At 42.0% G+C, this 17,749-nt stretch overlaps 1 protein-coding gene and 1 long non-coding RNA gene across 4 annotated transcripts in view; both read left to right on the forward strand.

Annotated features, from left to right (window-relative positions):
• On the forward strand, positions 1-7,598 carry LOC146768096 (uncharacterized). Its single transcript, XR_014950462.1, has 2 exons — positions 1-2,728; positions 7,486-7,598. It is a non-coding gene; the product is annotated as an uncharacterized LOC146768096 (long non-coding RNA).
• Positions 1-17,749, forward strand: part of OXSR1 (oxidative stress responsive kinase 1) — an 87,395-nt gene that overhangs the window by 19,318 nt on the left and 50,328 nt on the right. For all 3 annotated transcript variants that reach the window (XR_014950457.1, XM_077789521.2, XM_021555329.4), the window contains one exon: positions 9,051-9,159. Coding sequence is in view for 2 of the 3 variants with exons in the window: in XM_077789521.2 (XP_077645647.2) it covers positions 9,051-9,159 (109 nt within the window). In the remaining variant the exon portion in view is untranslated. The remainder of the gene's footprint in view (positions 1-9,050; positions 9,160-17,749) is intronic.

Consider the following 17,749-nt stretch of genomic DNA (forward strand, 5'->3'; position numbering starts at 1 on the left):
AATCAGAATTGTCTGGGAAGTTGTATTTCAGTGATTTCTGAGATATCTATTTGCCAAGCATCTTAAAACCTTTCTTGAGGTAGGGTGAAGGTGAGGGAACTCGACTGACTTCATTAGAGGCAGCTCAGTAGTCCTGGCTATGGCGCATGGAACTTAAAATGTTAAAAAGATCAACTGTTGCAAAACTTCAGACTGCTTGTTTAGAGCTCAGCACTTTGTATAATCCCTTTGTTTTGAACTGAGTTAATGTGCAAGTGTGAAGCTCTGCTGTATCCACAAGAGCTCTGAAGTTTGAGGGGGATTCAGAGCTACATGCTTTCAGAACATTTAAAATTTAAGGGAATGGCTTTGCTTTCTTTTCCTTTCCTGCAGTTCTTTGCAGTTTTTTCCATTCACCTGTAAAGAGAAAAACTGAGTGAATTAGCTGTTGTTCCTAATCTCTTTCTGGTACTGATGCCAGCTAAAGGGATCACTGACATATTTCAGGCTGCCATATGGAAACCCCGTAATTCTGAGTTCAGGACAGGAGACAGAGTCCTTTGGAGCTGCAGCACTGTAATTTTCTGCTGTTCTGTGCCTCTTTTCCCAAGGTTGTCTCAAAGAAATACAGAATTTTGCAGTAGCTGTGGTAACTGAAATTTCCCTTTTCTTATCTGGCTCCTGTGTTGATGGGCTTGGTTTTCTTCTCTGTGTGTGAGCTAGTGCCTCTGCAGTGCAGTTGTTGTCTCATTCACCTCACATCTGGAAGGTCCCTGAATTTAAGCCAGGCAGACACAGACATTCCTGTGAACATTGAGGCATCTCCACTAGAATGAGAAAGCTCTTTGGAGCAAAATTTTCCACAGTAAATATTTGCATTATGGAGATGAGGCTTGGTACCATCTTTTCTTCTGAAACACCTCTCTAGGATTTTTATAATCCTGCCTTGGTCTTTCTGTCCCCCCTCAACAACTTCTGTAGTTTACCTCAGGCACTTGTTTTGGTGCTTGCAATTAGATGGTAGAACAGAAACAGAACCTGGGAGTCCTGCTACCTCTACATTTGTACAATCTTCAGCAAATCACCTGAACCACAGTTCCAGTTCCCATCAAGTATCTAACGGTATTTTTTGTCATTATGGGTATCTGCAAATCAGCCCTGGTTAAGAGGAAAGGCCCCATTCAGGCTGCCAGTGGTCCTGTGGAGGATTGCATGTAGGACTCAAGATGGCCTGTGTTCAAATCCTCTTATGGCTCGTGTTAATGTAGGAGTTCAAGATCTCTTCTCACAGTTGGTCTTTTTGACCTTGTGCCAACCCTGGGTATCCTTTTCAAGCCTTTTGTGTGACTTGCCCATACTACCCTGCCTCAGTGGTATTCCTGATTGCATTATCAAGATGTCGTAATTGAGACTGATTCTTTGAGAAATTGCCATTTCTGACTAAAAACATTAGGTTCAGAAAGGGACACTGCAGAGACTTGATGTGTAATTTTAGATAAGTACTTCTAATTGCATATTTAGGTCTCTGGCTGACCTGTTCCTCACAATGACTTTTCCTGTTATGGGTGGGCCCGCAATGTATTGCTGTTGTCAGCTCTCCAGAGCTTCCAGTTTTGTGACCAATCTGGTGTGGGTCCTTCTCTGGGCTTGAGTATGCAGTTGTAAGTGTTCTTGAATTTAAAAGGCATGGAGGGGTTGAAGGGCATGAAGATGGTTCTGAGCTGTGGCAGCTTCCAGGATCAGGGGTTGCTGAGGTAGCTGTGTTGTGTGAAAAAGTGTTTTCCTTGGTTTGTTCTGAATTTCTCCGTCTGTTGGATCACCAGTGTTGTTGCTCAGTGCAAGACCCAAAAGAAAGGAAGTTCCTGATTTCCCAACTCTGTGTGCTTCACTTATTTTTATCTTGTTTCCATATCTGCTTCTATCCTAAGTTAAATATTCTCAAGTTTTACAGTCTTGTAGTCTCCCTTCATGACAGTTTTCCCAATTAGTTTAACTTTTCTGAGCAATTGCTTTGTATTGCAGGATTGCACCTTCCCCACAAAAAAAAAAAAAAAAAAAAAGTTAACTGTAGGTGGTTGAGATTTTTGTAGGTTACAGTTGTTTTAAGAAACATATAAAAAGACAAATATGATTAGTTCACACTGGGGTGTGTTATGCCCCTGCCTTGCTTTCTCCTCTCCTCCAGTGCAGTTAAAATCACAGACTGGGGCTCCTATTGCACTTAAGGCATTTGGGCACAGCAGTCAGCTTTTGGTGAGCTCTGGTTTCCTGCCTGGGGTCAGGAGGGTGCTCTTGGGTTACAGCACTGCCCACTCATTGGGCAGTGTCATAGCAAATGGAAAATTGTGCTTAAATTAATTTATAATTATTTTTCTGCAGTGCCTCACACTTGTAGATTTCTCTGTTGAAGCAAGCTTCCTTATTCCCAGAAGCTGCATGGCCATGAGGGTAGAGCAGTCTCATGTTGCTTGGGAGGGGGTGGGGAGACCAGCAAACCATACTGCCATTCTTAAAAAGATTATTTGGTTCTTGTATACCTCTTCAATGTATGTGCTGCTTTGTGGTTTGCACTTGTAGTTCTTGGGATGGAGGAGAAGAGAAAGATTAATTTGGAGTGGGAAATGCAGAGTAAGTGGCTCTATCACCAGCTGGATGGATGAGTGGCCTTGAGCTTCGTTTAAGCCTAGCAGGTGTCCAGAGGCCAGGAAGTCTGGGATCACATCCTTGCTTTGGAGATGCTGTGCTTAGAGTAAGTGCTATGACTTGGCTCATTAAAGGTATTGATCTTGATCCTTTTATCTCAATATACATTTGAGCCGTGTGGGTGGTCAGGAATAAACTGCACACTTTGCATATATTGTATGACATTCTAGGTTAATGCACTAAATGTATTTATTGCTGCTGTGGGCTATGGAAAATGCAGGAAGGGCCAGCTTTGTTGAATCATGAGCAGGCCAAGTCAAGGACATTCAGCTCTTCAGCTGAAGTGCTAATTGCTGTAAAGAAAGTAGACAGCAGGAGTAATAGTGTTCAGAGATGTGCCTCTTTCTAACCCAGCTACTGAATTAGGTGATGTTTGTCAGGAATTTATTTCCATGCTTCATTTTCATCTTTTTTCCTGTACATTTTTGAGTACTCACAGACCATTCCTAGGCTGCCTTTGGGAGTCAGCTGACAGAGAAGTACAATTTACCTTGTAGGGAGAGGTTCTTGCTCAGGGGTGTGACTGGGAGTGGAGTGCTGGGAGAGGTGGTCAAATACAGTGTTGTCTACAAATGCTCTTGGACTTTTTGATTTATTGCTGAAGTTCCACTTCTTATTTGTCTTGCAACCCACAGTAATTAACAACCACACCGGTGTGGGTTTGCAAACAGTCTGCTTGCTCATGTGCTGTATTTCACAGCTGCACACCATTCAGAGCTGTGTTTTGCTCTGACTCTTTTCCATTGGGGGATGCTGGTTGCTTTCCTACTTCTGCTAAGCCTTGAAACAGTGGTGAACATCTGCCTCAAAATAGCCATGCTTCCAGCCTTTTTTCTTGTAAAAGTGTTTTCTTGTTTTAAAGAATTACAGATCTAAAAGGCCTTAAATCCCCCTCTGTTCTACAAACTCTACTTCATTTTCATGCAATTAAAGCTGAGTTTTCTTTCATCCAGATGGAGACTTTCTCCATGAGTAGCAGATGACGTGGGTTGTCAGCTTAGCAGTTTCCAGGAATGTTGAACAGCAGAGAGGGAAACATTAGCTATGGGATATTTCACATTGGGCTTTCCCAGCTAGGGGGAAGTGCTGTCTGTTTATTCCCTAAGATGATTCAACAGGAGACATGCTCAGGAAAGAGCATGGGAGATGTGGTGTTGCTGTTCTTAGAAAGATTCCAAATTCTTCCTACTCCAGAGACAGATTGCCCTGGGCCTGACAGGTTGCACACAAGAGGTGAATGTACTACTCTTTCAGTGCTATGGCCAGAGGGCAGTTAAGGAGGCTGAGGGAACAAGCTGAACTGCAGTTAAACAGAAATGTCCTTTAGAATTTCATGGAAATAACCCAGGGAACTTGCTGCCAATAGCATGGAGATCAAACATTGTGTGAGATTAAATAAATCAACCTATAGTTGAGAAGGTTAAATTAGATAGGATTTAAAAAAAGGATTATGAACTCCCCTGGTTTAAATCATAAGCCAAGTGTTAACTGCCCAGGCTTAGTCAGAAGTCTGCCCTCTGGGCAGATAATTGTGTAACTGCTTTTTATAGAGTTTTTACACCTTCTTTTGAAGACTTGGACAGGATATTGAACTGCCTTTGATCTGATGGAGCACTTCCTACAAGTAGTTTAACCAGACTATAAGGTTGTTGGGACAAAGCAGCAGATTGCTGTTCTGTGAACATCAGACTTAATAGTGAGTGAGATCCTGAACATCCAATGTCTTGGACTGGACAAGCATGAGATGGTGCATGTAAAGAAATTCAGAGAGTTTGCAGCTGTCTGTGGGCACTAAGCACATTGAAAGCATTGTTGAGCTGTAAGCACTGGGTATTGATCTGAACAACTATAAGGATCAATGATAGGTTAGCTGGGGATGTGGGTAAAGCTGGCTTGTATCTGTGAGTGGAGGCAGTCACACATTTTCTTTTTGGCTGAAACCAATAAAAAATGGCCGTGTAGGAATTGCTGCACCACAACAGTTTAGAAGCACCTGTTTCCTTCAGTACATTTTCACTAATGCTGAAAACTTTGAAAGAGGGACTGACCATTGAATGAGGCTGAAGAGTAGCCATTGAAATGGACAACTGCTGAATGACTTGCCATGGGACTATTTTGTTCCCGTCACTGAAGATTACTTAATGGATGAACTGTGTTTATCCCTTTCAGAATTGTTTCTTTTCCACTGTTGTTCTAGGGCAAATCTAACCCCCCTTTACTCATGCCAGTTTAGCTCTTGTAGCAACTTAACGCAAGGAGTTGAACTGGATAATCCAAGGAGTGAGAGTTGAATCAGAATCTGATTTTGTGCTTTTCCCCCACCTTCTTAAAAAATGTCTCTCGAGTTAATTTTGATAGAAGAACATATTTGAGTTTGTTTTTTATTTTTAGTTGTGCTGCCACCTCAAAAGGCAAATGGATTATTATTGTCAGTTTTACAAGCTTTTAGCTAAACTTAAAATTTCATTTGGAGCAGAATGTGAATTGTAATGGCTGCCTGTAGGACTGGAACTCTAAATCCTGCTTTAAAAGGATGAAGACCAGCTTTAATGCCTTATCTCTCAGCTGAAATCTCATGGTATAACATCTTTGCCAGCCATAGTTGAAGCATTGGTGTTTTCAAGGGGTGATCACATCTGATCTGCTTTGATTTCTGTCCCAGCCATGCTTTCCCTCCCCACTTCTCTTATGGTTGTGATTCTCTTCAAACAGCCATGCTGGCAGCTCTCTGGACTCCTCTGAAGTTGCAGGTAGCCACATGAAAGCACTCCGCTGCTGTGCTGTATCTCTGGAGTTCATGTCAACATGTAGGAAGTAAAACTAAATAAAGCATAATTTTTATCCTGGTATTTGAGAGCAAGTGCCTCTGAAGCAAGCCTCAGGAACAGGTAAACACAGAGTAAAAGGTGGTGTAAAAAGAAAATACCATTAAGAAACTTGAGCTGGTAGCTAAAACACAGCCTTACCTGTTCCTATTAATTCAAACTTCAATTGTGTGTCACTGGGCAAATAAACCCTCCTCCGAAATAGCTGATCTCCAGAAGTACGTCTGGCTTACAGGAGACTAATAGTTTGCTTATGATTCTACATTATACTTCACTGCATTTTTATGACTGTTTTGCAAGCCTTGAAATGTTTCTTTTATTGCCTGTAGAAGTACTGAAAACATTTGTCAGAACTCTTAATGGAAGCCATGGAGGCATTTAGAGCTAATCCCAGTCTATTTGCTTTTGGTATTTGACAATACAGATATTTTTAATATCTCGCTCAGGGTGAGCATGTAACCATTTCCAAACCATTGCCTGTGTCTAGACATGTTTTTGTCGGGAATTCATTCTCCATAGCTGAGCAGAAAGCAGAGGAATTGATGGGAATTGGCAGAAAGGCTGTCACTGAAGCCATGGAGTGTCAGGGGTATTGGATGGAAGAACTGCTTATCACCCACTGCATCTATCAAGTGACCCATGGCTGTTGGCAGAGAGGGAATAAAGCAACCTTGTATAGAGCAGCCCAAATAAATTATTACAGAGGTGTGGAAATCACTGAGATTTTTATTAGCAGTCTTCCAATATAGTTTTTATTCTGGGGAAAATACGGGAAGCACGGTTGTAACTCTGTTATCTGGGGATGGCAATCTCATTAGGGAGAGGAATTGGGAAGAGGAAGCCTTTACCTGCTGTGACTTTGTTGTATTTGAAGAGTAGCAAACTCTCCCAAAAGCTTTGGAAATAGTATTAAACTGAGCTTACTACACACAAAATAGCTGCTTTGCTGCATTTTATCCCTTCCTACTCTGTTTTTGAGCAGAGCTGCCCAGTGATCTTTGAGTGGGATCCCTGCTTTAGCTACAGCCATTCAGCCCCTGCATTTGTACTGCTGGAGCAGGCGGTGGATAGATGACAGAATTGGCTTGGTTTCAGTTATGCCAGGAAGCATTTTAACCACAAAGCCCCTGTGATTTGCTACTATCACTTTAAACAGTTGTATGGGTTGAGCTTTCAGGATGTTGGTACCCTCTTTGGGGGAAAAGAGAAACCAAGCTTTGATGTAGCCAGTGTGAGATTAGCCTAGAAAACTGCTGAAAATGAAATGGGGGTTTGTGGGTGGGAGGGAAAGTCTGCCTGGCTGCTGCTCCTTCTGATTGGTAATAATGTAAAAACACTGAAAATCGTGGGCTGTGATTCAATTAATTATTCAGAGCTGTGCTACACTGTTTGAGAAATGGATTAATCTGCCTGTATTTTACATCCACTGGCTGACAGAGGTGTTTAATTGCACAGATCAGGTTTGTGATTATTTATTTTCCTTCTTTATGCTTTGGTGCACATGACAGACTTCAGCTATTTTTTTTTAGCTGTGTTTCCCAGCCTGGGGAGCAGATTGTGGTAGCGAATGAGAGAGGAAGTTCTTAAAAAATATTAATAAAATGTTAACTGCCACCAAATGCCTGAAAAATTCTGTAGTATGGGGCTGCTTAAGTAGCAAAAATCTGATCTAGGTCTAGGATCTTAAGTAAACTTGGTCCAGACTTTGTCTCATTACCTCCTGAACTACAGTATCATATACAAATATATATTAAATATGCAATGTTTGTATACATTTCTCATATTACTCTCTCAAACTCCCAGGAAACTTCTTCAAAATATTTTGAGCAGTCTAGCTGAGAAAATATAAAGCCAACTCTAATACTTTCTGAGAGTGTTGGATTTGGGGTGGGTCTGTCTGACGGGATGGATTACCAGTCCTTGCTTGCTGCTTTCCTCTGGTGCCAATTGATCTTGTGTAGTATATTTTAATTTTCAGAGAGAGAACTACAGAGGACCAAAGAAAACTCCAAAGTTGCTGATTTATTTTCTTTGTGAAAAATGACTTGACACAAGTGAAAGTTTGCAAGGAAGGGAGCTGGAGCTGTTGGAGTAAGCAAAATATATTGTTTTAGGCTGTATTTATTTTCACAGTGTTTTTTAGTCAGAGTATGCTACATGGAGATGAATAGCTTATTCCTCTTCAAATATCCTTTCCTGTTTAGAAGGATTCTTCTTTAATCTTCTTGTTAAGTTTCCTGGAAAGTTGGTGCCTCTCCTGGGGAAGCAGAAAGAGGAACCAATTGCTTTGGATTCCTCAAAGGCACCTACTCCCTGAAAAGCAGTGCTAAGTGGATAAATCAACATGAGCCTGTTCCTTTGGAGCTGTGATTGCCAGCTCAGGCCTTGCCAAGGGGAAGCAGTGGCTTTACTCTGAACTCAGTCAAAAGCAGAGCTTTGTACAGGAGCAGGAGGAAAATGTGCTGCATTTGTGGGGTGTCCTGGGCACGAGTGAATTCTTCTCAGAGCTCTTTCTTGTATTTCAGTTCCAGGGAAGTCTTGTGCTTAGAGGGAGAGAAGGATCAGGAGTGAAGGGCCCTTGCTCTCCTCCTTCCCTGTGTCCTATGGAGGAATGCTGTAGTTGAGAGCAGAAGTTCAGGGTATGAGAGGATGAGTGTCTGGGGTGGGTACAATTTGTCAGGTTAGGGGACTTGGCTGAAGCACAAAGGCTTAGCTGGGTGCAGTGCAGAGTGCCAGGCTTGGCTTAGTGGATGGCTTTTGTGTATGGACAGCTAAGAAACTGAGTCTTTCTGTCCAAAGTGGTAATTTGTGCTTGCATAATGAAATCAATGTTTTCTGTGGTGTTGTTCCCTCCATAACCTGGAAAACCTCAGCTCTGAACCCATCACTAAAATTAAGATTAAGCACAGTCAAAACTCAAAACAATTTAATGTCTCAACATATTTTCATATTGTCCTCAACTGGTAGTAGCTACTGATTTCCTAATCTCAAAGTGATCTCTCTCTTCTTCCAGTGTGACAAAGTATACAGCTGTCCTTTGTGCCTTCAACCTAAGTGAGCTAAGCCATCTGCTTTCCTGCTGGGAAGAAACATGAGGAATAAGAGGCCTTTTCCCCCCAGAGACCAATATTTCCCTTTCTCATCCAAATGATAGTCTTCAACAGATTAAACATCTGCTGCATAGTGTTTTACTGAAAGGAGAAGTCAGCATGAACTTCCTAGGTCACAAACTGGAGGGAGTTTTTGGGAATATTCTGTTGTAGCTGCGTGGAGGTATTTTGATTGCCACCACTTTGATGTCCTTAATATGGGTTTTTTTGGTTAACTTTTCCTTCCTGTAGACAGGCAGGAAGAACACCCTAAAATACCTTTTGGCTCTAGTATAATGCAACCGGAGTGTTTAGAGTATTTCTGGATTTTCTACATTTACCTTCTAGGTATCCTTTTTCTTTGCACCCTTGCTGTGTCTTAAGAATATAACTTCTGTGCCTGAGGAGTAATTACCACTGTGTCCAACTGCTAATGTTTTATTTTTCTCTACAGAAAGAAATTCAAGCCATGAGTCAGTGCCATCACCCTAACATTGTATCTTACTACACATCGTTTGTGGTGAAAGATGAGCTTTGGCTGGTGATGAAGTTACTTAGTGGAGGTGAGTGGTCCAATTTTTTTACCCTAAAGGCAGCATAAAAACCTGTCCTCCCTCCTTCCTCTCGCCCTTCTTTACCTCTTAAGGTTCTCACTTGTGAATTAAGACATTTCATAAATTGTAGAGTTGTTTAGGTTGCAAAAGATCTCTAGGATCAGAAAGTCAATGATTACCCCAGCACTGGGGGTTCAAGTTCACCACTAAACCCTGTCCCCAAGTGTCACATCCGCATGTCTTTTAAACACCTTGGGGGGTGGAGACTCCACCACCTCCCAAACAGCCTGTTCCAATGCTGAACAATCCTTTCCATGAAGAAATGTCTCCTAATATCCTACTCCCTGGGAGCAGAGCTTGACCTCCACCTGGCTGCCCCCTCCTGTCAGGGAGTTGTGCAGAGCCTAAAGGTCCCGCCAGAGCCTCCTTTTCTCCAGGCTGAACCCTTTTCCAGCTCCCTCAGACACTCCTGGTGCTCCAGACCCATCCCCAGCACTATTCCCTCCTCTGGACATAATCCAGCACCTCAATGTCCTTCTTGTCATGAGGAGCCTGAAAGTGACTACAGGTGTGGCCTCAGCAGTGCTGAGTAGAGGGGACAGTCCCTGCCCTGGCCCTGCTGCCACATATTGCTGACCCAGGCCAGGTGCCAGTGGCCTTCTTGGCCACCTGGGCGCTCTGGCTCATGTTCAGTAACTGTCAACCAGCACCCCCCAGGTCCCTTCCCACCAGGCCTCTTTCCAGCCATTCTGTATGAATAATATTTGATGTCAACCCATTCAGCTCAGAAGTAGCTTCTCATGTTATGTCTATCAGTAGTAGCACCTGACTGGCTTTTGAAAAATCACTGCCTGGTTAACACAGAACCAGGGAAACCTCCCTTTTCTGGATTTGTTCTCTTAGAGGCTGGAGAAATAACTTTTTTTGAAAGAGTTGAGTTTGAAAATTTTGTATCAGTAATGTTTTACTTTGAGTCATAATATTTTCCAGGATCCCTGTTTAAGTTACAGCTGAGACAAAAAATGGAATCAAGTTCTGGATGTTAACACAAAGAGCTGTTGCTAAATCTTGGGCCTGTCTTTAAGAAGACTTCATTTTCCTGGCACTGCAGCAAACAGGAATTGAAAACTGAAAAAAAACCCAAAACCCTATTTTGAAAAAAACCCAACCTGGCTTCTCTATTCTTGGCTTAATTTTGTGGACTGTAAAATGCCAGGAGATGATGTGGAAAAATCTGGCTAAACCTGTTTGCATTTTTTACAAGAGCTCAACAATGACCATAAAACATGTCTCTTTGAAGGTGTTCTTTAGAGAATTTTAGCAGTTCTCTTGGGAGAAATAAGATTTCATGCCAGCCTTAAGTCTGTCTTAACGGGTTTTTAATATCTCACGTGCTCATGTGTCATGAAGCAATACCCTCTGTTTTCTTAGATGTGTAACAGGTCATTAAAGATGTGATGACTGTGAGTGGAAAAGAATCCTCTGCCAGCTTAGAGCAAGCAATATTGCTGTGTGTATAGAAAGTGTATCTATGGGAAAGTTTCCACAACACGAGGAAATGGCATTTCAGGGGTGCTGGAGAGGCAGCAGCAATGGGTTTGGCCTTTTCCAGGAGAGTACACAACCTCTTTTTGAAGAAAATGCACAGCTGCTCCATCACTTCACAGCAGGTTTCTGTCACAATCGAGTCACGATGAGGCTCATCCTTGAACCCCCAAGTGTTGTCTCTGTTTGTTCTCAATTTTGTGTGGAGGTTTTTTTGGTTGTGTGGTGGTTTTTTAATAAAGCTGGGGAGAAGTCAGACCATCATTATCAGGGCAACACAGATGTAACAATTACACTGGAAAATTTCTGGAAAAAATAATTATTGCTTCAGAACCAGCCTCTTGCTGGTGTGAATGATGACCTGCTTCTCATTTAATATTCCCTTTGAATGGGCTTTTATGTTCTTCAGCCTGATAATTGACCCTTGTGCAGCTCTGGCATTTAGTGGGGCACTTGCAGTAAAGGAGTGCTAGGAAATCTTCCTGCTTCTTATTCTGTTGCATTTGTTAAAAAGTAGGGTCATATAGTGGAAGACAGACCAGTAAGAGTCTAATTTCTCCCTCCCCCCAGCATTTCTGTGACTCAGTGTTAAATTTTCTCACTTAAAAAGCATCATTTGAAGGCTGAAGGAATTGCTAAAGTAAATAGAAAGACTTTGAGAATGACCTTTCTAAGCAGGGCAATATCTTGCGAGGTATTTTTCAGCTGTTTTCTTCCATGTACTTTTTACTTCACACTTTTTTTATATCTGTGCTTCAGGAATCTCGTATTAGATCTCATAGGTAGATTCTACAGCATAATCTTAAGGATGGGGGAAGAAACTTGTGATTGGAGCTTTCTGACTGAAGAGCTTTTTCGTTCACATTTAATGAGCCTATTTTCAGTTGGTCTTGGGCTCAGTGATTTATGTAACAAGAGACACTTCTAAAACTGCCTCTCATTCCTTTGAGCTTAGTTCTTATCAGTAATAAAGTGGCTCGTTTTGCAGTCATCTGTCATCCAGTGGGAAAAATAATGATCTGGATTTCTCAACAGGAAAAACCTTTGAGCTGGTTTTTAAACCAGAAAACAAAAGCAAAGAAAAAAACCCCAAAACAAAACCAAAAACAAACAAGGAAAAAAAAGTCCTCCACCAAAACAAACCCAAAACAGAGTACAAAACAACAGAGGTAATTTTGTTTAGCTGTTCAGAAAGATTTGTACATCCCAATAAGTACATATGAAATACATTCTGATGTCCATTCTGTGTTTTGATCATGGCTTTTGTTCATGTTCATGTATTCTGGGTAAAGTTCAGAATTTTATTGTCTCTTTTCTGTTAGTGTATGCTGGTGTGATTTCAGGCTGAAACTAGTTTTAATTTCAGCCTACAAATACTGACCTTATTAATTTGACAAACAGCCCAATCTGTAATGCAGGTCTTTTTTGTTGTTGTTTTAAGCACAATTTAATTTATTTTCTGGCTGCAGTCTTTTGTTAAAATCCTAACCTGGTCATACATGCAAATGTTTTAGAAAAGTCTCTAAGGGAAAATACTATAAATCTACAAATTGCTGTTGTCTAACAGTGCCTTGCTCCTCTGACAACCAGAGGGTGGACTCAAAGATCCTTAATTACCTGACTGACATTGTCACTGAAACAGAACTATTTGTCTCCACAAGTACTCTGTTGACGGGAGATGTCTATATTTGAAAGTTGTCAGCAGCCAGGAGGTAGCGTTGGGGAGCTGATGTGCATCAGAGCCCAGCCAGGCTGGTGAGAGCCACTGCTCAGAGCCCTCTGAGCTGGCAGCCCTGAGCCCAAAGCAGGTGTGGAGTTGCTGATGGCAGAAACGTGGCAGTGATGAGGTGCAGCTGGTAGAGACTAGGGGTGCTGGTGTTTCCAATTACTGACAGCCTCTTTCAGCTCTGGTGATGTCTGTCTGTGTCAGGTTTGTGAACTGTTTGCTGATTCTGTTCCCTTCATTAGACATTACAGACCCTTTTCTCTAATGCTGGAAGTTCTGTAGGGTTCTAAGCTTAGCAGTGTGAACTTGACACCCCAGCCTTTTGAGTCCAGTGTTACTCCAAACTAAAATCCAATGGCTATTTCTAGACAGCTGCTGACCTGCTCTTTGCCTCCCTGGCATTCTCCTGTCATGAATTTTACTCATGCCTTTTTAAAGCCTGCTGAAGCCAAATCCTGCTCTCAAACTCCTGTGGCTTTTTAGTAGGAAGAGGAGCAGCTGTGCTTTTGTTCTTGTGCTTTTACTGATTGTGACCTGCTTGCTCTTCTAAATTCTCAGTGCTTTTAACAAGAGCTCTCATTTCACAGGTGACCCATGGCTGTAGATAGCTCTATAGAACAGTTGCTCCTATGAAACAGCTGGCCCTGGTGACTTGTTACATCACAAAACCATTTTTCCTGTCCTAGCCTGCAGCAGATGAAACCTCCAAAATATTTTTAAACTGTGCAAATCCTTTAAATACTGAAACATTTCCAGATACGGCTCTTGGATATTCTGCCCTCCTGAAGGCTGCTGATGAAATCTGCTAAGGAGATTGCTGTATAGAAATAGTTAAACCTTCTATTTTTTGAAAGTTTTTAAGATTAGCTAATCAACTTCTTACTTCAGCCTTTGCTCTGAAGCTCAGAATGCCAGACCAAAAGAGGTAGGCAAATCCTAGTTCTCTACCAAAGAGTTAGGACATCTTGTCCTGCTTCTGCTGTGTTAATCTCTGATCTGGCTCCTCCCAATTCCAACAGAGAGTTATGATCAAAGCATAAACCACAGGTCCTTAGAAAACTTCATGTTTATATTGAATTATTTTCTTAGGAGAGAGAACACTATTTTTAATTCATCTGGAGGTGTTTTGATTTTATTTGTAGAAACACAATTTAATTTCAAACAATTCAGGATGGGATAAGTCAGAAATGGGATGGCAGGGACTGTACATGATTGCAGAATGCAAACTGTGTAGATACATTGCCACTCCTCACTGTAATAAGAAAAGCATGAAAAATAAGCTTGTCTTCAGATTTTCTCCTATAAATGTCTTGATCACAACAGCAATAGGCTGTTTTGCTCCCATTATTGTATTATCTTGTTTTCTGCCTTAATCTTTCCATATTTCTTCTGCATCCATGCACATGCCCTGGGGGGAAGGAGGCAAAAAGTGGATGTTTCCTTAGCTTTCCCTCTGAGGATATTTAACCAGAGTTAACGTCTTTTCCTTTGTTTTGTATAACTTGTTGTTTCCTTTACTTTGCTACTCTCTAGCTGTATCTGTATTCCTCAGTCCCAGAAGTACTGAATCCAAGCAGTTCCTCCTGCTAATGCATTTTCTTCATCTGTTTGCCAGAGACTGACAAGGTGCAGATTTAATTCTTGGCTCTAATGACAACCTGGCTCACTGAAACCACTAGCCAATGCTGAGATGTCTTGAAAGAAGCAGCAGTGAATCTGCCAATTCCCCCTTCTCAAAGGTTCAGCCTGTTCAGCATTAGCTTTTGTCAGGTTTGGGGCAGATTTTGGTTCTCACAAAGTTGTGTGGTGATTCCTCAGCACTGTTTTCAGGCCTATTTGTGCCACACCTCTAAATGGCCAATCAATGCAGGTACTGTTACCTGCCTTTTATTTATTTTTTTTTTTTTGCAAGTTAGAGAATTAAATTTTCCCGTTTTGCTTCCCAAACAAAGTTAAATGAGAAGTTTTCTTTGCATTCAACTTAAAGTATATCTTGGTTCTGTCACTTAAGTTATATTATAACATGCAAGATATGGTTCCCATAGCAACCAGCTCTGTTGTACATTTTTTTGTTCCTCTGGGGGCATGTAAAATTCCAGCTGGAATATTCCTGTATTTATCTATAATCATGTTCCAAACAAGCTTTCCTTTCTGCTCAGGTTTTCATGCCCTTCTCTGCTTCAGCCCCAGTGTGCTGAAGCACTAAGAAGTGTCACTGGTGACTGTGGATGTTTTCTTCCTCTGCAGAGGAGAAACGTCAGAAACAGGCTTCCTAAATGCCATTCCACAGGCTTGCTGGTGTAGGTGAGGTCAAGGAATCATGCTCTGGATTTGGAACAGGAAGCCTCAGTGTTTGTGATGGTTTGCTGTTGAAAGCGAAGCAGTGGAACAATTAGGACTTCTTGCCCCGAGGGTGTGATTACACAGTTTTCTTCAGCAGCAAAGCTGGTTTAAGGAGTTCCGGGCTCTTTGGTCTCCACCCTGCCTGGAAAACTGAATTTCCAGTTACTGCAGTGATCCCATTTTATAGTAGGGCTTTGTAAGTGATGCAGGGGCACAACAGTGAGGTGGTGAACTGTGGAACTTCAATCTCATTTTGTCACCATAGATAATCTTTAGTAATTCACATAATTCATGTTGTTGGAAGAGTCAGTTTTGTTGGATATGTGTGGGGTGCAAGTCAGGACTGCTTTTGCTGGGATCCAGGACTGTCCATTGCAAGTGATCTGCCTGGTGTCAATATTCAAAACCTGAATATCTTTCTCTTACGAGTAGTTACAGGTTGGGCTCTCTCAGCTGAGGGTGAGTCTGTGTACAGGTTCCTTCTGACTCGTGCTGTCCTTAGGAGCTACTGCATTAGCAGCTTTTGGAGCAAACTGGAAAGCTTGTGAGTTTGAGCAGAAAACCACTTTCCTCTCAACTGCTGTATAGTTTGCACTGAGAGCTTGCTCTTCACTAAGTCGGTGCATTTCCGTGACCATTGGTGTCAGAGTGCACTGAGACACTTGGATGATGAATGACAAGTCATGCTAAATGCTTTATCAGATTGCACAGTATCTCTGTAGGCTTCCTGTTGATGTGCTGCACAGTGTATATTTGATGGGCAGGAATTTGTTTTAGCTGCATTTTTTCCATATCAATCACTAAATGTTGTCTTCTTTCCTTTGTCTTCCTTTGGGCTTCGAGATCAGTTGCTCATCACCAGCTTTCTTTAAACATCCTTGTTAATGACAGCATTATTTATATTTATGGTTAGACTCCAGTTCTGACCCTTTTCTCTGTGTCTTGTTTTGTCTTTTCTTGGTATGTGGCCCTTCTGGGCTTGGAAGAGCTTTCCAGTTGGACTCAGCCAAACTTAATTACTTTTTTTTCCCCTTTCTCTGACTGAGGGTTCACCTCCCTGTACTTTGAGTCCATACTTGCTACTTGTGAATTTTTAATGAGAAAAATAATGGGGGAATTGTAATCAAACCTAATGCCATGTATAATACACACAGGAGTGCTTCATAGCATTATCTAAAATAGAGGTTTTATTTTAGGGAGAAGTCAAAGATATTTTTTTCTTTTCTGGAGACATTGTAGTGCATTTGTTTTCTCCTTGAAAATCTTGTAAGTGTTAACACAGAGCAGAGTACCTTATTTCCAGTGTGAACCTCATCCTCTGGTCACTAGGTTCTGTCTTAAAGTGAGATTGAGCAGTTTGCACATGGAGTACAAATCCATAGTGAAATTGCATTTAAACAGAGCTCCAGCTGTGTTTGGATGTGCTCTCTCTTCCCAGTTACTCCTGAACTGGTTTGAAGCTGGCTCAGAAGCTGGCAGTCTCTGCAGTTGTGCTGGTGTTTCTCAGCAGTGTGGTCAGTTTGTTAAGCACATCCTCTGGTGTGGTTTAGGCCCTGGTTCCACTTCAGCTGGAGTAGTTTCCAGTTAATTTTAGCAGTTATTGTATTGCTGGATTGGGAACAGGCCACTGTGCAAAACAGTCATTTCCCCTTTTAGATTCTGATTCCCTCATCTCTTGGTCCAATAGAATGGAGTTGGTGTGGGAGTTTGTCTGTATCCTGAGGCATTGGAGGTCTTACCCTAGTCAGTGTGTCACACATGTAACTGAGACCTCTGGCATCAACTTTGCATTGAATTTATCAGCCTCATGCTGCAATCCAATCCTGGCCTTCTAGCAGGAGGTGTTTTCCTGGACAGTGAAATTCCCATGACTTCACTTTTCAAAGTAGCTCCTACCTTGGCTGTGGGTTTCTGTTTGGTTGGTTATTCTGTTGCCCCATGCCAGGCTTCCTGAGCCAGAGCACTGGAACACCGCATGGAGCAGTGCTGGGAAATGCAGCTTGGCTTTGTTCTGTGTATTCCCTGGTGCTGTGCTTAATGAAGTTGCAGTTGAGTTGTGAGTCAGAGCCAACTCCCAGACTTACTGATTTGTGAATTGGAAAAATCAGTTTCATGGTGCTGTGGTGCCAGTGACCAAACCCTGAGCAGACAAAGGGGGACGGTCCTAAGAACACTTTTTCCTGCAGAAGGGTGGCTCTTGGGTTGCTTCTCTGATGTTTCCTGCAGTGGGCATTTTGCTGATCCCTTTTTGCTGCTCTTCTTTCTGTAGAGGACTGGCAAATTCCCTCACTTCTATGAACATCTCAATGTCAAAGTGGTTTTAAAATAAATGTGCTTAAAAAGTGTCAGGCAGGACTGGGAGCAGATATAGCCTGTGTGTGAATCAGCCTTTTCACAACGAGGGCTGGCTCTGTGCATGCCCTCTTGTCTGACTACCCTCCACCCCTCTTTCAGGGTTAAATACAACCTCTAACTTGGCTAAATAGAGGATTTTTTGACCAAATGAATTTGAGCACCGTATGATCTGCCTCCTCATGTTCCCTGAGCCCTTTGCAGGAGAAGGGAAATGTTTGTGAACTAAGTCTGCTAAGAGAGTCGTGGGTGGAAAGAGGACAAAATGAGTACGTGAAGAACCACATATTTTCACTGGACTTCTAAAACAAGTGACAGTTTGTTCTCCAGATTAAGGCTCATTTCAGAGGAAAAACCTGAACAGTGGACGTGGAGGGGCTTGTTTGGTGGGGTTTTGTTGATGTCACAGAAATTCTTGTCCAGGATAAGAAGCCTCAAAGTTAGTAAGCGTGTACTCTTTAAATGTGAAAATATGATAGGCTGAAGGCCAAGTGACTCCTTCTGACACACAGCAGAAGATGCTTTTCTCAGAACATAAAGGTGAGATTTCAGTGAAGGGGTTAATCTCCAACATCTGAAATTCTGACTGTCTCCCAAGTCCCCTCCCACATCTACCTTTCTTCAGTAAAGATA

This window comes from Lonchura striata, chromosome 2 (genome assembly GCF_050655825.1).
Source record: "Lonchura striata isolate lonStrDom1 chromosome 2, ASM5065582v1, whole genome shotgun sequence".
NCBI lineage: Eukaryota > Metazoa > Chordata > Aves > Passeriformes > Estrildidae > Lonchura > Lonchura striata.